The sequence below is a fragment of the Centroberyx gerrardi genome, chromosome 18 (genome assembly GCF_048128805.1).
Source record: "Centroberyx gerrardi isolate f3 chromosome 18, fCenGer3.hap1.cur.20231027, whole genome shotgun sequence".
NCBI classification, from domain to species: domain Eukaryota; kingdom Metazoa; phylum Chordata; class Actinopteri; order Beryciformes; family Berycidae; genus Centroberyx; species Centroberyx gerrardi.
The window spans coordinates 26,445,521-26,468,965 of NC_136014.1; the positions used below are offsets into that span (position 1 = coordinate 26,445,521).

Below are 23,445 nucleotides of genomic sequence, written 5' to 3' on the forward strand. Positions count from 1 at the left end.
CGTGAGAACTTCTGTCCACATGTTGCACCTTCATGAATTTTATTTAGTAGGTTTTGTTTTTTCTTGTGTTATTATGTGCTACGTAGAAATGAAGAGTTTCATTCTAAAGTGAGATCTCCACTATTTTAAAAATGTGACATTTACTCTGATAAAAAATCATAGCTGGCATGAAAGCAAAACTCATTATTAGATATTATTGAAGTAATCAGCTTTCTTTAGCCCTTTACAAACAAATACAAAATAAATACATTTTATAGGGTGGTATCTTTTGAGTTTTCAATTTTGAGCAGTGAATATCAGGTAACATTTTTCTCTTAAATTGATTTTGAGCATTTTGGAATGAATTTTTCAAATGTATACTGAGTTGAAATTAGACATTTTACAACTAATTTGTTCTCACTCAAACTAAATGACCCCGCATTTGAAGACACTGATACCTACTATTATTATTATTTTTCTTATTTTAAGCATATTGCCATGTGTTTAGGATCATTCACAGCTCAAGTCGTGTTTGGATGTCTGTGACAGTCTGGATCTCATCTCGTCCTGACTGTACAGTTAAATCACTTCACGGCTTTCGAACCCCTGACACCATGTTCATGCGTCAGCCGCTTGTCGCTTATCTTTGACGAATTGCTCTCTTGCTCTGAAGAGACGGCGCTCCCTTTTTTGCCGATAGAAAACATCTCCGGTCTGACTGTTGACGTGTTTCCTCTGAACAGACGCAGGTTGGAGGAAAGAAGACCCAAATTATCCTTCAGAAGCTGATGCCTGACACTCCTTACACCGTGTCTGTGGCGGCCGTGTATCCCACCGGCGTCAGCAACCCCATCTCCGACCAAGGAAAGACCAGTAAGTGTCCGCCGTGACCGGACAAATGGTTCTCAGTACTGTCTCAATCAGGGCAGAAAACTTAAAGTTACAGTCCGTGACATTTTCATGGAAACAACTGTCCGTTTTGCTGCTGTCTATAAAATAAACAGTAATCCAGCCTATATCTGGACAAAATTTACCAGCATCTGGCTGATGTTGATTTCTCACCTTGGTCTCAATCAAGGTCTACAACACAGGAATAATACTGTACTTATGTAGGAATGACTGATATTACTCTTAATATATGACAAAAATGCAAATGTTACTTCATTTCGTGTAGGCAACCTCAACTACAGTTGTTTTACTTGCCTAAACTTAACCGTTAGCCAACTTTTAGCCAAAAATGCTGTGTCCAATTCATGTCCCAGAATCCAATTTGTGGTGGAGGAATGTCATTTTCACATAATTTGTGTCCAGAGTTCAGAGATTTCATGACTTTTGATGAGATCATGTTGGCGTGGCAATGGCAACATGGAGGTCGTTCTGCTCGATAAATAGCTGCTTCGTCTGCATTAGTAACCCGATATCTGCCGTTCCCTCAGAACCGCTGGGCGGAGTGAGGAACCTGCAGGTGGTGAACCCCACCATGACCACGCTGAACGTGCGCTGGGAGCCCGCCGAGGGCAAAGTGAAGGAGTACAGAGTGCTTTACGTCCCGGCTGCAGGAGGAGCAGAGAGCATGGTAGGACTGGTAGGAGAAACATCAGCTTACTGTCGGCTGACGCTGCACATGAGCTGCGGGTCCGTGTCAAACTGTTCACTTGTGTGTGTTTGCCTTCCTTCACAAAAAAGTCGTGTGAAAACCCACGTGAATTCAAAGCACATCTGCATTTGGTCACATGTTGGTTTTCACGTGAACAATTTTTATCACATTGCATTCTGACGTCAAGCAATAGATTTTAGATGATGTAAAAATGTAAGTGTTTTTGTGTGTAAAGTGGGTTTTTTTCCCCACATTTTCACCTGCCATTAGATATGTCAATATTTGTTTCACATATGCAAAGTAACATTTCGCAGGTGAAAATGTCAATGGGAAATTTCACATGTTCACGTATGAAAACCAACCATGTGTCCAAAAAGCACATGTGGGTTTTCACGTGCCCTTACGGGGTTTTTCAGCACCGTCCTGCTTCACATTCAATACAGTTAAAGTCACAATGAAACGGCATTTTGAAAGCACCTTGCTTCCTCAGGGTGGCGAATTATTACCTGTTGAAACAGGATGTTGGGGCGGGACATAACGCAGGGAAGGGATCATTCGAAAAGTGTAAACCAATGGAATGCCAGTGAGGAAGAGAAAGAAGATGAGAGGGGTGGAGGGGCGGGACTGTTCAAGAATCTGTGATGGTTTTATTGGTTGGAATCTTTATGTCCCCTCCTGGTGCAGCATGATGTCACCACTAATGATTTTTCATTTTCCAGGAAGTAAAAGTAATAATAATAAATATAAGAATTTTTTTTTTTTTGGCATAATTTGTCAAATAGGTGTATGGTATGATAGAATAAGATAAAAAGGCGAAAAAGTAATTTTCAATTTCAGTGTGACTCAAGGGTTGATGGAGTGGAAACCTTTTGCTTATTCACTTTCTTCTCTGGTCTGAGGACTCAAAGTACAAGTCCGCTCCTGTAGCTCTTAGACTATCCTCACCCCCCAAATGCCCAAGATACGTTGTATTGCTAGTTGCCTGTTTGTTTCTTTCTCTGCTCACTTTGGAAACAGTCAATATACTGAATGTCATTTGTTGTAATTCTCAGGAACAAGTGTCGGGAACCGCTACCAGCACCGTGCTGCGAGGCCTGCGGCCCGACACCGTCTACACCGTCTCACTGGTGCCCGTTTACACCGAGGGAGAGGGCATCAAGATGTCTGAGAACGGAAAGACAAGTAAGACTGGCTTAATAACAGAGGTGGAAAGAGTGCTAAAATACCCTAATGAAGTTAGCCGCAACATGCAGCCTCACACATGCAATCCAACTCACCTTAACTTGTCAGGGACGTGCCCGTAAAAATCGACACCAAATCTAACTAAGAAGCATTTGTTCGGTACCTTTAGCACAGGACACATAGATAATCCGCCCATGCCTGAAAAGTTGTAAATCTTTACCGTTAAACAGAAATGAATCTTCTTTTACACCGTTTCTATGGAGGAGCGAAAAGTTACGAAGTGACATCAGTAGCGCCTTTGACCATCAGAGCGCCCAGACCATGGCGCTCAACACATTTTCCAGTTCTTGCTTTTAAAACGATGTTTCCTAACCCTAATCCTGCAAAGAAAACATGAATACGTTATACTTCATACTATTTCCAGACGAGTGCTAAGAAAAAAACGTTTCACATGATATCAGACTGGGCACTTTTACTTCCAGAAACACTGCTTTCGGCTCCTCAATAGAAACGGTTGGATTGCAGCATGTGTGGGGCTGCATGTTGCGGCTAAGTAGAAGTATCGTTACTTTGCTGAAATTTCACTTTAGTAAAAGGTTGGTAAGTAAAAAAATTGGTAATGGAGACTATATTTTTGGTGCAACACAACTCGTTTTGCATCTCACAAAGCGGCGAGCAAGGAGAGCTATTAACCAAATGATTCTGCCAGCGATAGTATAAATCTGTCGTTTTTTTTAGGGCCGTTGGGAGGAGTGAAGAACCTGCGGGTGACGGATCCCACCATGACCTCTCTCACCGTGAACTGGGACCCAGCTGACGGAGCCGTTCGCCAGTACAAGATCTTCTTTGTGCCGGTCGCTGGAGGCCCAGAGGAGATGGTGAGACTCTTTACACCCGTCTTACCTCAGGCTGCAGATTAGGAGGTTGGTTCTGGTAGGGTCCTAGGCATGTGGTTCCCAGGCAGAGGAGGCGGTTGGGTCGAGGCATGGGGTCGCTGAGGTTAGGGTTAGGGTTAGAGCAAGCTTACGGTCAAGGCTGTCAGGAGGTAAGTTGTGGATGGAGCCAGGCATGGAGTTGTGATGGCTGGGTGGAACTGAGGACCCTGGGAACATAGATACGCTCCCAGCTAGTGTGCTAATCATCTATCATCATCTAAACACTAAATCAATCAGATGGATCAGTGATGAGATGATCAGTTCAGTCAGAAACAGACAGAAAGTAACAATGTCTCCTGAATTTTGTTGAGACGGCCGAGTAGTTTAGAGTTTGCAGTTCACATCCACTTTTGCCCAAGAGCTGAGGACCTCCAATATGGCTGCTAGAAGGTTCATTACGTCACCTGGAAGCCCTCTTTAAGTACCATTACATGTGCACCAGCGTGCTAAAACATGTCTATTATAAGAAACTAAGCTACCTAACTATACTGTGATACAGAGCAAAATGTTCCTGTGGTTGTATTTGTCCTTGGAAAAAATGATGCCTTATATTTGCCTAGAATAGAACTGAATAAAGATCTAACATCAATTATTCGTCAATCTATTATCATGAGACCTTGTTGCGCCTAAACAACAACTGTTTTGAACCTTTGTAAACAGGAACAAGTTCCCGCAGGCACCACCAACATCATCCTGAGGAACTTGATGCCGGACACGCCGTACACGGTTTCTGTGTTACCGGTTTACCCTGCCAGGGAGGGCAAGCGCCAGTCGGAGAACGGAAAGACATGTAAGTTACAATGGAGTGGGAGTTTGTATATATAAAGGCAACACAGTCTCACAAAATTTGAAATGAGCACAAACTCTGAACCATGAAAGGATTATGTGACAATCATCATGTGTTCATCACATGAGAAGGTTAGCTAACGGTTAAGTTTAGGCAAGTAAAACAACTTTGGTTAAGGTTAGGTTAAGATTAGATTTTGGTCAAGGTTAGGATAAGGCTTTGATTATGGTTAAGTAAGAAAAATGTTCATGTTATCGTGTCTTGGTACAGAAACATTTCTCTCACTTGTCATGCACGGTGCACGTTATTTACATTTGCTTTTTCATGCTCATTTCATGAAATTTTGTGTGACCAGAGTGCAGTGGCTCTGAACCTCACTATTGCTTGCTTACAATGTTGGAGATCAAGAAATTTCATGTAAAATGTATTTGAAATGGAGCAAGATCAAGACACCTTGCACCCTCCCTACGGTTTAAACATCCAAATCACGACAATTATCGTCCCGCTCCAGTGCCTCTGGGCGGAGTCGACAACATGAAGGTGACGAACCCGACCATCACGACGCTCACAGTGACCTGGAATCCAGCTGACGGCAACGTTCAGGGCTACAAAGTGATCTACACCCCGACCGATGGAGGACTGGAGATTGTGGTGAGGCTCTCTTAAACTTTCGTGATCTCTGTGGGGAAATTGGGCTGTTGCAGTAGCAAAGAAAATGAGTAAGAGAAGAGGAGAGCAAGTAGAAGCTATTGAAGTTAATACAAGAAGTAATTCCAACTAAAAGAGCGTATTGAACGATAACGCAACAAGTAGAACAATTTAGATCAGTCCGATTTTTATACCTCAGGCCGATTTTTAGTGTCCCATGATGGTCTACATGCTGTTTCAGAGGCTTTTCGGTCTTGCAAAGAATACAATTCTGGGTAAAATCCTGAATCCTGAATGAAATATAGTTTGTCAGCAGCTTAAATACAAACATATGTTTCAATATCAGTGTTAAAAAACCCCATATTGGTAGAACAATAGTTTAGTTTAGTTTAGTTTAGTTTTGTAATAAATAAGAAAACCCCAAAAGAAGAGGAAAGCTCACAGGTTGAGCTGGAGAGGTAATGAAAAAACGATGGGGCCCATAAAGCATCCTACCTCAAAAGAAACAACTGAACAAAACCGTCAGCGGGGCTTTAGTGATGTCACACTGGCTGACAGGATAATCCCACCGTGCAATTTCCACACAATAGCTTCAAAATCCTTTTGGCAAAATGGATCCCACGTCGTCGCATGCCATCTTTGTGGGGGTTTTGTACTTCTGGAGCGCAGCTTGAGCAGAGTAAGTGTGTGTAAATCCCGCTAATCAGAGGCGATGCGGGCACGCCGTCAGCGCCGCCGCGGTGCGGTTCAGGCCGGGTGGAAGCTAACATGGTGTGAAGAGCCGTGTAATAACAACTCTGAACACGGCTGGCTGTCGACTCGGCCGCTCTCGTTCTGCTTTGTCTGTTTGGAAATGACTCGTTCGTGACTTTTACCCCCAATCAGAGGAGTTTTCAACTGGTGGACCAGAGGGGGTTTTGAATTTTAATCTTGTTTGTTGTTTTGTGTGTGTTGTTTATTCGGTTAGGAAGGGAAACACCAAACAATGCATAAATATTGGAATAACTGGAATAATTACAATATAATTTGCTAAACAAAATCTGTAGAAGCTCACAGTTCTGCTGAGAGCTTGAACAGTGTTGTGAAATAAACAAAACAACAAACAACACTGACATGTTTAGGCTGCCGTAGTTTTCATTCACATTTATTAAAGAACAGAAACAACTCAGCCACAATAACTTGTGGGGTTTGAAGTAGGGTTGTACTGATATATCAGGTCGATATTGGCCTTCTATTATAAATAAAAGGGTTAGTCAGTCATCCAGTCAGTGTTGTCCGCCTCTGATATGATGGAGTCTGGAAAAGTCTGGGAAAAAGGCTGGAAAAGTCTGGAAAACCTCACATGACATTTTATATTCTTTAATTAATTTGTCATTTAAAGGTATAAATATTAAATCCCAGAGTTTCCTAAAAGAATTTCATCAGTCTGGGTTTCAGTGGAGAGTTTTAGTGTCCCATGATGGTCTAAATTCTGTTTCAGAGGCTCAGAGGAAGAAATTTCTGGCAGAAACACTGAATACTTTTAATAATTTTTGGGGCATAAAAATGCTCAAATGCAAGATCGAGACCTTCAATGCAAAAATATCAGTATCAGCCTTCAAAAACCCAAATCGGTCGAGCCCTAATTTAAGTGCAATGCTCTGCTATGTAGTTTTTATGTTACTCTACTGATCAATGGCATAAATGACAAATATCACCATTCATGTTCCTGCCCCAGGATACGTATTGTCACATTTTTGTATCGCGACATATTGAATTTCAATATATCGTCCCACCGCTAATTCACACCATGTGTCTTGTTGTAGGAGCAAGTCTCAGAGAGCACGACTAAAACGGTCCTGGAGAAGCTGCTGCCGGACACCCGCTACACCGTCACCGTGGTGCCGGTCTACGCCGAGGGGGACGGGCCCAGCCTGTCTGACAAGGGCAAGACACGTGAGTCACTGTGTGTGTGTGGGGGGGGGGGGGGGGGGACCGGCTGCTGAGGGTTTTCATTCAGGTTCAAGATGTTTACATGCAGCTTTCATCTCCTGTGACTGAGTCTCTCTGTTGTCAGGAATGAACTGGTCAACAGAATATTCCCCCAATCCCTCTTTCAGCTATAGTTGCTTAAATTTAATATATAATATATGTTTATCCTGAATGATGATAGTGTTTCAGTCCAGTTGGTGGAAGGAAGGAAGGAAGGAAAGAAACAAAGAAAGACATGAACAAACAAACAAACAACAGCAACAAATGAACAAAAACAGAAAAAACACTTCTGTCTTCACATCATTGAAATCCCAAAGTGTAAAAGAAAAATGTCAACAAGAAAAAATGACATTTTCAGAATAGAATTTACTTTTTTACTGCCTTAAAAAGATCCTACTTTCATTTAACTTGCATCAGTCTGTTGCTACTTACTGTACTATGAAGTCGTGTATATGAATATTTATGAATAACTATCTTTAAAACTAAACTAAATATATACAACAGTCTTATAAATTAGTTATTAGTCTAATTTGCTTTAGATATTGCCTTCCTGTAGTTATTTTTGTTCTGTGAAGTTGTCAATCATGTTCTTTTATTATTGTTCTCAAAATGAAAAAGAGGGGAAAACATGCATCAATTTAAAAAGTTTTTTTTTACAAATAAAAAGGAAAGAATACGTGACATTATTTGGTTTTAACTTCCTTTATATGTCTGATCATTAATATGATTTATAAATGATATTCTCCTGGTGAATCATGACATCAGCAGGGAGCAACTTGAACGGGACAAACAGAGCAGTCCCTTCCCCATTGTAACACAGATTTTAAAATGCATCCACCTTAGTTCCAGCAGACTGAAAACTGAATCAATAGACTTGAGGAAAAACAGGCTGGGAAACAAGTGTTTTCGTGGCCTCCGCCCCTCATGTGGAGTCTGAGCTAACTGCCCCCCGGACGCCGGTAATCTGTGGCTAGACAGCAGCTGTGTGACGCTCCGGTCCAAGTCTTCCTGTCCCGTGTCTCCGCTCAGGGCCGCTGGGCTTCGTGGGGAACCTGCAGGTGACCGATCCCACCACCAGCACCCTGAACGTACGCTGGGACCCCGCCGAGGGGAACGTGCGCGAATACATCGTCATCTGGGTCCCGGCCGCGGGGGGAGACCAGGATGTGGTAAGACCTGTCTTGTATTAAGTCATTTAATCTTGCTTTTTTTATGTCAAAAAACGTCCAAAAAATTATGTTAAAATAATTCTTAAAATAAGTGGAAAAATATGCCAATGGCGTGGGAAAATTAGACTTAGGCAGTTTCATGCAAGACTTTTTTTTCAAGTCAATAAGTGACCATCAAGATTATGTCACCAGATTCAAGAAATTTCTGGAAAAAAGTGAAATTATCTCACCCCACTGGCAAATTATCTCATTTGACTTAAGAAAAATAAGATTTTAGGAACCAATATTAGACTAAATAGATCAAAATGACTTGTTAAGACAGTGTGGCTTCTGTTAGTAATTATATTTTACTAACACAAACCTTACTTTTCAACCATTATTTAACCGGACAGGTTGACCTGTCTCTGAGCCACACAGAGACAGTTACGGTTCATCCAAGAAAAGTGGGTTTGGAGCAGACTGAACTCCAAACATCTTCCAGTCTGAGAGTTTTCCTGCGGGCGCCAAATCCACTTTTCACGGATATTGCTTTTCCCGGCATCCGCCAGAAGCTCAGGGCGCGGGTCCCGGGGCTGATGTTGTTGTTTTCTTCTTCTTCTTTCAGGACCAGGTGTCTGGAACCACCACCTCCACCGTCCTGAAGAACCTGGAGGCCAACACCGAGTACACCGTCACCGTGGTGCCCGTCTACCACGAGATGGAGGGCCGGCCGCAGTCCAAGAACGGGAAGACGAGTGAGTTTAACTGGGTTTGTTGTGTGTTGATTCGGTCTGGGCCTTGAAAACCGCAGAGCTAAACTAAACCAAAACCGTTTGGAAATGAACTCACATCACAATTGTTTTTTTTCCCATATGAAAAATGTGGTAAACAGCCATCTGCCCTCATCGCTGTTAAAGCTGCACTAGATTTTGAAGTTAAAATGCACCCATCTTATCAGCCTAAATCACAAAATTGAAGCTGTATTAGAGAGGAACGTCCCATAGATTTGCCCTGTTTTAATCCAATTCACTTCTGGTGTTGGGTATGGTCGCCTCTCCAATACAGCTGCAACGATTAATCGATTAATCGATTAGTTGTCAACTATTAAATTAATCGCCAACTATTTTGATGATCGATTAATCGGTTTGAGTAATTTTTTAAGAAAAATACGTCAAAATTCTCTGATTCCAGCTTCTTAAATGTGAATATTTTCTGGTTTCTTTACTCCTCTATGACAGTAAACTGAATATCTTTGGGTTGTGGACAAAACAAGACATTTGAGGACGTCATCTTGGGCTTTGGGAAACACTGATCGACATTTTTCACCATTTTCTGACATTTTATAGACCAAACAACTAATTGATTAATCGAGAAAATAATCGTCAGTTGCAGCCCTACTCTCCAACCAATCCGAGATCTTTTTCTGTCTTCTCTCTTTGGTTTCCTTTGGTGTAAAGCATCACAGACCGACCTTAAATGCAGTATATATAAGTATATGTAACATGTAAAACATTTCAACCCCAAATTAGATGTTCACGAGTCTTTGAAAACACATGATGTGCATTTTTAGGGAGGAGAAGTTTTAACCTCTTTCAACGCCATACAGATAGAGAAACATTAAACATTGAGAGACCCATCGCATCTCTTCCCCTTCCTCAGATCCGATGGGCGGAGTTAAGAACTTGCAGGTGGTCGACCCGACCATCAGCACCCTGACGGTGCGCTGGGACCCGGCGGTGGGCAACGTCCGCAACTACAAGGTCTTCTACTCAGCCATGCCAGGAGGCCAGGAGCAAATGGTAGGACTTTCAACTTTTTGCAACCCTGAGATTCCCCTGAAATATCCATTTTTTTATGGCTTCACCATTACATCAAGTGGAAAAAATCTGGATGTGCTGTGCATCATTTTCTACACATTTCCCTGTGATTCAGCCTGAGATGTTTGATATCTTTGGAAAACCTCGGGATCTCGATTAGAATTTAAAATGAAGTTCTGTGGGTTTAAATGAAGCTTGACTGCGCGAAATGATGTCATGCGCTAATTTGCATATGAATATATTTGCTACAGCTGCGGTTATGCCATGTAAGTGAAGCACTGTATCATCATATGTCTTTGGGAGTCGACAGATTAATGTTGTTTTCCCATGGTGTGAAAAAGTAGAGAGATTTGTCGCTAGTCACTTTTGAGAAATAAAGTCACATGGGAGTCTGAAAAGTGGTAAAATGTAGTGACAAGTTGGCAACAGTGGTTGTAGTATCACCACTGTCTGGTGAATCTCCAAAATGTAAAAATGGAACTAAGAAAAACTTGTTTGCCTTGTTCTTAGCTTTTCCACCATGCGTTTTTGAGTTTATGTACTGGGTTTTTTAAGGAAAATTTGAGTTTTTCAGCAAAATATGTTCAGTCAGCTTAACGGCAAACATGTAGCGTTCCCATACCGAACCCTGACTGTGCACAAATCATAAAGGAAAGACACGCTGCACGTACTGGATTCACTGTGTCCCACTTACTCACACTGAACATAATCAGATGAAGTTGTTGTCGTGCTGACGGAGGCTCCACATTGTGCTGAACAGGAGCAGGTCTCGGGAGGAACCACCAGCACGGTGCTGAGGAACCTGGACGCCGACACCCTCTACAACGTGTCCGTCGTCCCCGTCTACCCAGATGTGGACGGCATTCGCCAGTCTGACAAGGGAAGGACAAGTGAGTGAATCGACGAGGTTTCGCACGCGGTCGTTTTACGGTCGAGGCAATTCGGCCGCGGCTCCTCGTCCGGACCGACTTAACGATGAGCGCAACAGTAGAGCGAGCACAAATTCCTAGAAGCATGGGCGTATTGTTCCAGGAGCAGTCAAATAATCAAATTTTGAAAATCCCCCTTTATGCTTTGTGTTAGTTTAGTGCCAGATGGGTGGAGGCTGCCAGATAGGACGATGCAGCGTGTGCCAGGCGAGTTTCGTCAGTCGGAGGAAGGTTTCTGAGAGTCAGCGCAGCAAACGTTTCTGTCATTGACAAATTCCCCGACTCTCCTCGGGTGGTAAACCCCACCCATCTGGGGCACCCTGCAGGATAAAACACTGAGGATTACTTTTAATAGTTCTTTAACCAAGGCCCCTTTTGCTCCAGAAATGGCAGAAATCTCAAGACTGAATATGAGACTAAAGAGCTTGTTAACATTTGACATTTTTTGACACAGAATGATAAAACAAATGCCAGAAAGTTTTTTGCCATGTTCCCTGACTGACACATCTGGACTGTCCTGATGTGGTAAACCCCACCCATCCGGTGCACCCTGCAGGATAAAACAATTGCTAAGGATTATGTGCAAGTTATTTGACTATTGTTTGAAGAAAAATATGTTTTTAAGATTGAATATGAGACTAAAGAACTTGTTAAAATTGACATTTTTGCCAAATACAATGATATAATGAGTGACAGAAAGTTTAGACATCTTCCCTGACTGACACATCTGGACTGTCCCGAGTGATGTGGTAACCCCCCCCCCCCCCCCCCATCTGGTGCATCCTGCAGGATAAAACAAATGCTAAGGATTATCTGCAAGTTATTTGACTCTTGTTTTGAGAAAAATATGTTTTTAAGGCTCAATATGAGACCAAAGAACCTGTTAAAATTAAAATTTTTGCCAAATAGAAGAACATAATGAATGCCAGAAAGTTTAGGCAACTTCCCACACTCTGATACATCTGGACTGTCCTGTTGTGGTAAACCCACCCATCTGGTGCACCCTGCAGGATAAAACAAATGCTAAGGACTATTTGCAACAATTATTTGACCCTTGTTTCGAGGAAAATATGTTTTTAGAACTGAATCTGAAACGAAAGTGCTCGTTAATGGACGTTTTTGCCACGTAGAACGACATAATGAGTGCAAGAAAGACGGGAAAATTCACTTTTCTGTGACTGACAACTGACTTTGAGACATCTGGACCGTCCTGATGTGGTGTGGTAAACCCCACCCATCCGGTGCACCCTGCGGGACAAAACCAACAGAGGGGTTATTTGCAGCAGCTGTTTGACTCGGGCCCCCTGTTGTTCCAGGTTCTGAGGCGTCCCGTCTAGAGCTGAACAATAATTAATCGGAAAAACATAATCTCGATTAGATGTTTTTTCGTCAGTGTGGTTCAGCCCCGGTCCGTCTGTTTCAGAGCCGCTGGGCGGAGTCAAGAACCTGCAGGTGACGGATCCCACCATCAACACCCTGAGGGTCCGCTGGGAGCCGGCCGAGGGCGACGTCCGGCAGTACAAGATCCTCTACGTCCCCGCCGCCGGAGGGACTGAGGCCATGGTAGGGGTACACACACACACACACACACACACACACACACACACACACACACACACACACCGGTTTACCGATATATCAAATATTGGAAAGTAGAAATGGGACGATATATCGAAATTCGCAATACAAAAATGTGACAATACGCATCGTGGAGCAGAAAAATGAATGGTGATATCAGCTAGTAGTAATCACTAATGAGACTCTTGACCATCACAGTTTCACAAGCTCTCCATCCAAATTATATTATTGTCACTTTGTAATGACATTTTTAAATTGTTGTTTACATTCTAGCAGCCAATGGCATCGCTAGAAAGATTTGTGTCTCAGAATTCTGCACAGTCAGATTTGAACTTTTATTTATTACATGGTATCATGATTGTATGAACCCCTGAATATCAGCACAAAATAGTCAACTACAGTAAAAAAAAAACAGTGGTATCAGCCCACAAAAACCCATCGGTCAAATCGTCATTGAGATTAATTCGTACTTCTCACTAACCAGTTTAAAAGCTGTCTGGAAGTTTTAGTTCATCATGCATAAAGTGTATATACAGTAGAATCATAACTTAGGAATATAAAAAATATAGATATTATTGTAAGGATGCTCAGCAAACATTTTGACTTTGAATAGATGTTGATACGACAGTCTTCGTTTAGTGAAATCAGGACCTAAATATCTTTCTGATATCAGTTCAAAACCGTTTCCGAAGCTGTTTGTTTTTTAAATTTTTACCACGCCATGATGTCATACGCATCAAATTGTGCCGTTGACGTCGAAACGTCGAAACTCGAAACCGCCGGTCAAATGCTTACCCGCTGTGATCGGGGATGAAACTGCACATAAAATATTACAAAGGATCTGTAAGAAATACAACACAATAAATACAAACAGGATACAGATGCAGTGCTTTTTAAAGGCAGGTCAGTACAACAGACTTTACAGCAGATGAGTTTATGAGGTGAGGTGTGCCGCTTGGCTCCGTCTCCACCGGTACACTGGATGGATGGGGTTGATTTACAGACGTGTTTGTCGGGTTGTTTTCCCGCTCCACAGACCCAGGTGTCCGGAATGTCGACCAACACGGTCCTGAGAGACCTGCTGCCCGACACGGAGTACAAAGTGACGCTGGTGCCGCTGTACAGCGACGTGGAGGGGAAACGCACCTCCGAGAACGGGAAGACAAGTGAGTCTGACACAAGCGAAGCCATTGTAGCCAAATCTGGGTGGTTGGTGGTTTTCTTACTGTGTTTTAGCCCGGTGGTTCTCAAACGTGGGGTCCGGGGACCGCCAGGGGTCCTTGAGGGGGTTCCAGGGGGTCCCCCAGCAAACTGATGAATTGTTAAACTTCAGCATTATTTAATTTACAAGAAGTTAAAACAATTAGAGAATGTAGAAGAATGACTGTTTTGATCATAGTTTCTCTGTTATCTCTCTACCTGCAATACAGACAGTCAAGGGATTCTGGACAAAATCATCAAATCTGATAATAAAGATTTTCTTAGATTTGGGTTCGAGAGACAAAATCTCATCAAATGTGGGGTCCGTGGCTCTAATGTGGACTAAATTAAGGGGCCTAGATATGAAAAAGGTTGAGAATCACTGTTTTAACCGACATAGATTCCAGTAGATGTCCATTTTAAGTTAATCTGTAGTGTTATTGAGTCTAAAAATCTCATTTTTCAAGTGCAAAAAGAATCTGCAGATGGAGTTAGATCATTTCATTAGTTTCCAATGTTTACCAGTTGTAAATCGTGTCATTTTCTGATCTGATTATTCTGCCTTGTTTCAAGATGTTGACACTAGAAATTGTAGAAAATTCCTGAATTATCTCACCTCATTGCCAATTTTTGTCACTTGTTGACAATAACATTTTAAGACTGAATATGAGAATGAGTTAATATGAACATTTTTGCCACATAAACTGACAGAATGAGTGGCAGAAAGTTTAGATAATCACAGGAAAACACACTTCTCTGTGATTGACAGCTTCTCTAACTCATCTAAACCCCGCCCATCTGCTGTTCTTGGAAGCATAAACAAACCCTAAGGAATATTTGTTATAATGAAAGTACCTGGAAGTTCAGACAGTCACAGGAAAGTATTTGGCCGTCAGTTGACTTGTACCTGTCAGTGATTGATCTCTCACCTGACTGGCTGAACTGCCCCGGAGCGCTCAACCTCAACCAACCAGGTTCAAACAAACACAAAGAGGAATAATTTGCGGCTGCGGTTTGACCCGGGTCCGGCTGTAACTCTGTTGACGACGGTCTAATCGCTGTGTGTGTGTGTTGTGTGTGTGTGTGTGTTGTGTTATTCAGAGGCGCTGGGCGGGGTGAAGAACCTGCAGGTCACCGATCCCACCACCAGCTCCCTGAAGGTGCGCTGGGAGCCGGCGGAGGGCAACGTCCGCCACTACCGCCTCTTCTACACGCCGGCGTCCGGCGGGGCCGAGGACATGGTGAGACGAAACGCTGAGTCATCTGGTTCCTTACAAGCCCGTCCTTTGGTTCTGCTTGATGTCGTCAAAGAGGGCGCTTAAAGAAGAGCGTCGACAGGAGTTATGAGTCTTGGGAACATTTGTAGTTCCAGTTTCAGTTTGGAACTATGTGACTGTGGGTTCCAACGTTCAAGACACATAAATTCAAATAGATGTTGAAATCAATATCACGATAATCAAAAGTTGTCAAGTGATTTTTAAATTGTCAAATGAACTGCCAGATAATCTTGCTGGTTTCAACATATTTCACCTGATTCATGCCAATATGACTTCTTTCAAGAAATCATCATAAAACAATGAAGAAAATCTGGAAACAAGAAACTTTCTCCAAGACAATTTCACTTTTAAGTCAAGACAGTAAATGTCCTGAAACAAGTTACATTCTCCTGGAAAAAAGCCTAATTTGTTGAAACTGGTAAAATTATCTGCCAGTGCAGTGAGATAATTTGACTAAAAATATCATGAAATTAGCTTGATAGGTCTGGAGACAAGATAAAATCACTGGACAAGTCATTTTTTGCAGTAAACATAGCAGGAATTGAACCCCTAACCCTGACAGTCTTAGTGCTTTGCTCAATCCACTGAGCTGCACAGGGCCACTATTCAGTTTAGTGCATTCTGGGATGCATGTTAACTCCATATAAATGCTAAAAGCGTGTGTTTATTAGCTGTATTACCCATGTGACCCACAGGAGCAGGTCTCCGGCGGCACCGTCAGCACCGTCCTGAGGAACCTGCTGTCGAACACGCCCTACACCGTCACCGTGGTGCCCGTCTACCCGGAGGGAGAGGGGCTGCGCCAGTCTGAGAACGGGAAGACGCGTAAGTCAGAGAACGGCTGCATCAAGACAGACCCAGTCTTAGATAGTTTGATGGTTTCTCTCGGAGATCACAGTCGCTCCACTTCTTCTTGACTGCTGTAGATCTCTCCGGGCTTGTTCCTGTCTCTGAAGACTCGCTCTCTTCTTCAGGCTCTTCCCAAAAAACAAACATTTGCCGTCTTGTATGAAACAGCTGCGGTATTTTCAACTTCCCACTCACTGACAGTTAGGCTGACTTGTTGCCATGGCAACGAACTTCTTAACTCAAGCTTAGCCAGGGGAGAAGGCGGCTAACTTTCCTACCTCAAAATAAGTCGGTCTTAATATTTATGCAACACACAGTCTAACCTGAGAATCTAAGACCTGGGGCCAGCTGCATAAAGATAGACCTAGCCTTAGACTTAAAGGGGGGGGGTATCCTAGGATGAGGCAATTCTTAGTATTTATGGTGATTTTGGTACTTGGAGGTGTGAAGTAATCACAGTAAAAAAATGGAATCATGTTACTATGCCGTTTCCCCACAGTCACCAACTATAAGACACGCCCCCTTGTACAAGCCAGTCAGATTTTGCTCCAGTTTCTATGTAGACACTGGACTGTCTGAAATCGACCAATCAGCGCTAAGAGGAGGGCGGGCCTTCCAGAATGGCCAGTCAATCAGAGCAGTAGCTCATTAGCATAAGAAGCTGCTTATGTAAAACGACCTGTTTTCTTGTAGGTGGGAAACAAACACTGGGAAGTGAATAGCTAAAGCTATAACTAAACGATTTTTACTGAAAAAAACTTCACAGATGTATTTTATAGACACCAGGTAATTATATAAAATTGCTGAAAAAGCAAATGATACCCCTCCTTTAAATCTGACCTTAAGTCAAACTTGCTATAGACACTTAAACTTACCTGTTCCCAATACTTCTTAAATGTTGCAGATCTCCAATGGGATGTTTCTGTCTCTAAAGACTGTCTCTCTTCTTCAGGCTATTTCCAAAAACCAAAGATTTGCCATCTTTGCCATAAACTTCCCACTCTTGACAGTTAGGCCTACTTGTTGCTATAGCAACAAAGTTCTTAACCCAAGCTTAGCCAGGGGGACTGTGGCTAAATTTCCCTACCTCAAAATAAGTCAGTCTTAATATTTAAGCAACATACAGTCTAAATTGGACGAATCTAATATAAGAATCTTACACCAGTCTAAGGCTTAGACTAGTCTTAAACTAGCTTTATGCAACTGGCCACAGTCTTAGGCTTCGACTGGTTATCTTACGGTTTAAGATATGGGTTTCTAGAATAAATATGAACAGTCATCCAAAAAAAAAAAATCAGATAGGAGCAGTATTTACTGTCCTAAAGTGAACCTGAGTCTCATTCCCCTGGATTACAGACTGAGTTGCCTTCTGTCCCCTTTTCCTAGTAAAGCTATTTTCAGTTAATTCCACCTTGAGACTCATTAAATCTGCGTCGCGTTTGGTCTTTTTCCCAAAGTTTGACATCAGTGAGATTCCAGTGAGAAAGATCTTTATATCCCAGGTGAGCGCTAAAGAAAGGGTTTGTATTTTCAGCCAAACTCCTGAACCAGATAGCTTTGAAAATCCCTCATGAACAGTAGACTCACCAGTAATTGAAGAGTTTCAATCCAAAATAAACTCTTACAAAATGACTGCTAGCACAAGATAAAATAAAATAATAATGTGGTACTTTTTAAAGGACCGTAGGTAACTTAAGTCCTTGGTTGAAGAAAATGGAAAGACTTTTACAGACTCGATCCTCTATATTTAAGAGAATAAACTCCAGGCAGTGATTTTTCTTACCAAACTGGATGTAAAAAAAAAAAAAAAACCCTCTCCCCTACATCTGTGTGGTTGGACGTCCTGCTGTGTACGTTGGGTTTCTCTCTGCCCAGACGGCCCGCCACGCCATGCCCAGTCAGCAGAACTCCCACAATCCCACAGTGTTTAATTGGAGCGCTGTGAATCCACCGGAGCGTGTCGGCAGAACGGTTCCACAGGATCTGAGAGAGACCGCGCATTTCATTTCAAATGCTAATTTATTGTCATGTTTTTTTGTTTTTTTTTTAATTTGGAGGCTCGATTTGTTGCCGTCCATATCTGATGTGATGTGCTTTGATAGGAAGCCAAATATGAGGGCATTTGTGACCCAGTTTATGAGCGACTAATCGACCCAAAATTGTTCTCATTGATGGGTTTTATAGTATTACATGTAGCAGGCAGGGGCAAAGTGTTGGATGTAGACCAAAATCTTTGAGAAACTCTTAAACCTGCAATGTCTTTAGTCCTGAGTCTTCATCGCTGTGGTGTTTCTGCTCTGCACTTCCCACAGATCACCTGTCAATCAAACAGTGTGGGCGGAGCTTGGGTTTTCCTGTTGATGCAGTTTGAGTTTCTCTATTCTTTGTCTGTTCAGACATGGTGGCTATCGCTGCTCATGCTAACTACCCAGTTCTTCTTCTACTGTTTATTCCAAACAGAAGAAGAAAAGGATTTTTCCCAGGAAAGAGCTACCAGACTGTTTAGAACAGACAGTGGAAAAGATTTCTAGAACTGGATATAGGTTGGATCATTATTGTGTGATAGAGAGCAGCAAAACAGACATTTATTTATATGAAATTGTTGCAGATTATTACTTTAATGACTTCTAATGAGTGAGCAGGTAGGGATCAGTGTCTTGCACAAGGACACTTCAGTAGGACATGTTGTTGTTGATGGTGACACATATCGACTGTGGCGGGAATTGAACCAGCAACCCTCTGTTGGGACGTTCTCTTTACCAATAACCAATAACTTACTCTGGTTCATCAATAGTCTCACCCTGTCTGTCCCAAGGCAAGGCAAGTTTATTTCTATCGCACATTTCATACACAAAGGCAACTCAAAGTGCTTTACACAAGGTATAGAAAGACATCGGATAAGAAACGCAGGATAAGATAAATAAAAAAGAGATAAGGTGTATAAGAAGAGAGAATAAATCCAGAATTAAAAAAGGAGGAGAAAGCCACAGAACTTATATTTCTTCTGGAGAAAGAAAGTGTTTCATTCCAAAATGAGATATCTGCCATTTGGAAAAAAAAAACAAAAGTGGAACTTACTCTTAAAAACTGATGAATAGCACAATTACCACAAAATTAAATCATCTTTCTGAAGGATATTAGGTCATTTTGTCCCTGGATGACAAAAGCATAACATCTTGACAAGCTGCATCCTCTGTATTTTACAGATATTGGATGATGATTGTGTTTTTTCCAAGATGGATGTGTAGCATTTGGGGAATTATCTCCCCCCGTTATTACTCTCTTCAGGCTTTGTCCTTATCAAGCAGAAGTCTTCCTCCACCTACTGCATCTCACTTTTTACTGGGCATGAGCAGCGAATACCAGGGGGATCGGCACATCTGGTTCGGTTTAAAAGGGAAGTTAAGGGCTTTTGCATAAACCCAAAACTGTGCTACTTCTCTCTACGCATTCTCCACATAGACGCTATAAAATGACTTTCCTCCAGGAGACTTTTGCTTGTCTCAGCATTTCAGTCGCCCCCCCACCCCCCTCCATTTCCCCCCCACCCCCTCCTCCAATTGGATCATGCTTTGTCCTACAAAAAAGGTCCATGTCAGCAAGTATTTAATCTTGAATTGAATCCTATTTTTTTTTTTTTTTGCAAACAAGCCAAAGAATCTGTCAGCGATAGTGAAATAATTTCACTTTTTCCACTGCAAATCAAGTTTCAAGTTTCCGGCCTTGTGACAGTTTTTTCCACTCGTTTTAGGAAATATTTTAAAACTAAACTGTCTCTTGATGGATATTTTTGCATTTCTTACTTATTATATGCCTATAAGACATATATGACTAAACATAATAGTTATTTATCCCACTCCCTGATGCAGGCATGTGGCCAAAATGTGTCATTTTCTATTTTATCTGAATATTTAATACAACGATGCCAGATTGATCACATTGTTCTTTTTTGTATTTAAAACTGAAAAGTACCCTGGACTTTTTCCATGCTGTAATCTGTTTGAAGAGTTTGATTTCAAAGTAGGAGGTCCAGCATTTAAAAAAAATGTGAAACCAACTCCTGCAAATTGATTTCCTGGCACGATGTTCGCCGCTCGCCCTTCACTTACTAAAGAGCAACATTTCAGAGAATGTAATCACCTGTGTTTGTTTCAGATATTGAGCAATCAACATTAGCGATCAGCGTTTGGGTCCCAAAACGAGATGCATTGCGTTTTGGAGTGAAGTTGTTGTATGTGTGCTGTTGCTAAGAGAAGTGAAGTCAACACACTGCAAAAACTGGCAGACTTGTTAAGTTATTTTATCTTGTCTCCAGACTTATCAAGCATATTTTAGGGTTAAGTTGTTTTTTTTTGTGAAATCATCTCAGATAATTTTACCAGTTTCAACAAATTTGACTTTTTTTCCAGGGGAATTTAACTTGTTTCTGGACATTTTCTTGGTAAAAGTGAAATTGTCTTGGAGAAAATGTATTGTTTCCAGATTTTCTTCATTGTATTATGAGGATTTCTTGAAAGAAGTCATATTGGCATGAATCAAGTGAAATTTATTGAAACCAGCAAGATTATCTGCCAGTGCAGAGAGAGAATTTGCCTAAAAATATCATGAGATAAGCTTGATAGGTCTGGAAACAAGTTAAAATCTTTCAACAGCTTGTCATTTTTTGCAGTGTGTCTTCTGGACTTTCCCCTCTTGACTTTCTCTCTCTCGCCTCTGTGACCTGCAGTTCCCCGCACGCCCCCCAGGAACATCCAGGTGTACAACCCGTCCCCCAACAGCCTGAACGTGCGCTGGGAGCCGGCCTCGGGCCAGGTGCAGCAGTACCGCGTGTCGTACACCCCCCTGACCGGAGTCAGGCCCGCCGAGTCGGTAAGTCACTCTCCCCGCTGTTAAAACACACACTGTCATTAGCCGCAGAATTTCCCCCTGAGGGCAGCAGGAGGAGGAGGAGGAGGAGGAGGGGGAGGAGGAGGAGGAGGAGGAGGAGGAGGGGGAGGAGGTGGAGGAGGAGGTGGTTCCCCCAAGATCACTGCCTCTACTCATAAAAAGGAAGGGAAAAGCGCTTAGAGCCAAGAATACAGAGGGAAACAAACAATATACACTGCTAAAAATACCCATTTTAACAAGATATTTTGTCTAGTATGTGAGAGAGATGAGATAATTTTGTTTTTTTTAGCGTAAATTGACTTGTTTCAAACACTGCAGGTGAAACTGAATTGGATATACTGACACTTGTTTCCAGAAAATTCTCTAAACAAGTCAAATTACACTGCAAACAAGTGGAATCATCTCATCCCACTAGCTGATTTTTTGCTAGATTTTAAGACTCCATAGGAGACTAAATGATGATGAAGTGAAAAAAACTGATAATAGAGATAATTTTGTTTCTTTCCGATGCAAATCAACTTGTTTCAAAAACTGCAGGTGAAACTGCGTTGGGAATTAGCATCATTTTCTTGATACTAGTGGATTCTTGTGCCTTATTCTGCCTTTTTTCAAGATATTGACACTTGTTTCCACAAAATTCTTGCTTTGCATTGGAAACAAGTGAAGTTATCTCACCACACTGACAGATTTTTTCACTTGTTTTAAGAAAAACAAGATTTCAAGACTCCGTAGCAGACTAAATGTGTTGTTAATATGGATGTTTTTACAGTGTGTGGGGAAATTCTCTTTGCACTGTACAACTGTACACTGTGTGCAAAATATTACTTCATATCCTAGTACTGAGTTGCACCAACTTTGGTCCAATCCGTTGTCTAAAAGCTTAAAAATCCTTCATCATCTCCGTCTCCTCTCTGGTGAAATCAATATGGGGTCATAGCTTTCACCGGGTCAGTCTATTTCATGGGAACAGCAGGTGGTCCCCTTTGGTTGCTCCTAATATATAGTTCACTAAGTGTACGTGTAGATGTTGCACAGATGTTTGTACAGCAGTAATCATGTTAAACCACTTAAATATGGAAATCATGACTTGTCAGCTTTTTCTATCTCTCCATCAGCATTGATTTCATGCACCAGTGCAAATCTCTGGATCGCAGAGAAAGAGAGCGGCTTATTTCCCAACAAAAAAAGTCAAACTCTATGACTGAAGTTTGGAAAATTTGCACACTGCGCACATCTGTGACTGACATCAGTGCAAGTTCCAATGTTTGAAGTTTGGAGGCCATGAGGCTGTAATCTAATGAGCCTGTTTTAATGATTAGGATCTTCTTTGATGCCGCTGTGAATCTTAAAACAATGCACAGTTTATTGTCCCCTCTAGTCACCATTTCCTTTATCTATTCTCACTGTTGCTGTGAGTATTTTATTTTAATTCACTTTGTTTTATTCTAAGAGGAACAAAGGGCAAGACAAAGGGACACAGAGCAGACACACAGGCATAAAGACCTCAGAAATACAAAGATCCATCAACGCTTGGTGCCATTCCAGTGTATTTAATGATGTTCAGTAGTTTGACATCACAGCTATGGCTGCCAGATAACTGAGCCAATCATAAGCCTATTCATACTCGCCTGTTTTAACAGAGGCAGTCAGTGATTGGAGTTTTACTTCTACAAACATTTCGTGGAGGCAGAAATAATCTCATTGGTTGAGTTAAATCTCAGTGGGCGGAGCCAAACGACCACAGTTTTTCTGAGCGCAACTTAGCGCAAGTTAGCTAACTGGCAACCTTGAATTGCAGAGAAGGATCTCTGGTCAAAATATAAAGAAAAAATATAATTGACAATGACTTTTGTTTGTTCTTTATTTTGAAGGTCTGCAGCTAGCTAACTAGCTTACCTAGATAGCTATAGGCTAGTATAGCTAGTTTGAACTTGAAGGTCAGCTAGCTAACTAGCTAACCTAGATAACTTAGTATGATAGATTGTATTTTTTCAGTTAGCAGCAGAGCGCTAGGCTTCATAATATTAGCTTCCTCCTCTCTTACCTCGTCTTTTTCACTGGGCTTCAGTCTAACGTCTACGGAAGCGTAATGCATTCACTTGAGAAAAAAAAAATTGCCCTGTTTTTCTGAATTAACGAGATAATTATCTCAGAAAAACAGAGCAGAATTTTTTTTATTTTTTTTTTAAATGCTCTGTTTTTCTGAATTAACAAGATAATTATCTCAGAATTCTGAGAAAAGTTTTAATGGAAAAAAATAATTCTGCTCTGTTTTTCTGAGATAATTATCTCGTTAATTCAGAAAAACGGAGCAGAATTATTATTATTTTTTTAAATGCTCTGTTTTTCTGAATTAACGAGATAATTATCTTGTTAATTCAGAAAAACAGAGCAGAATTATTTTTTTTCCATGAAAACTTTTCTCAGAATTCTGAGATAATTATCTTGTTAATTCAGAAAAACAGAGCATTTAAATGTTTTTTTTTTTAAATTCTGCTCTGTTTTTCTGAGATAATTATCTCGTTAATTCAGAAAAACAGGGCAAATTTTTTTTTCTCAAGTGAATGCATTACGCTTCCATAAACGTCGATCACAGTTTTTCTTCAGAAAAACTGTGGGTCTTTGGCTCCGCCCACTGAGGTTTAACTCAACCAATCAGAT

General features: G+C 41.5%; 1 protein-coding gene across 1 annotated transcript in view; it reads left to right on the forward strand.

The window, feature by feature from the left end:
* The window catches only part of col12a1b (collagen, type XII, alpha 1b), a 141,940-nt gene that overhangs the window by 69,373 nt on the left and 49,122 nt on the right, over positions 1–23,445 (forward strand). The window contains exons 31-34 of the mRNA XM_071910612.2: positions 723–852; positions 12,417–12,562; positions 15,750–15,873; positions 20,624–20,766. Of these exons, the coding sequence (XP_071766713.2) occupies positions 723–852; positions 12,417–12,562; positions 15,750–15,873; positions 20,624–20,766 (543 nt within the window). The remainder of the gene's footprint in view (positions 1–722; positions 853–12,416; positions 12,563–15,749; positions 15,874–20,623; positions 20,767–23,445) is intronic.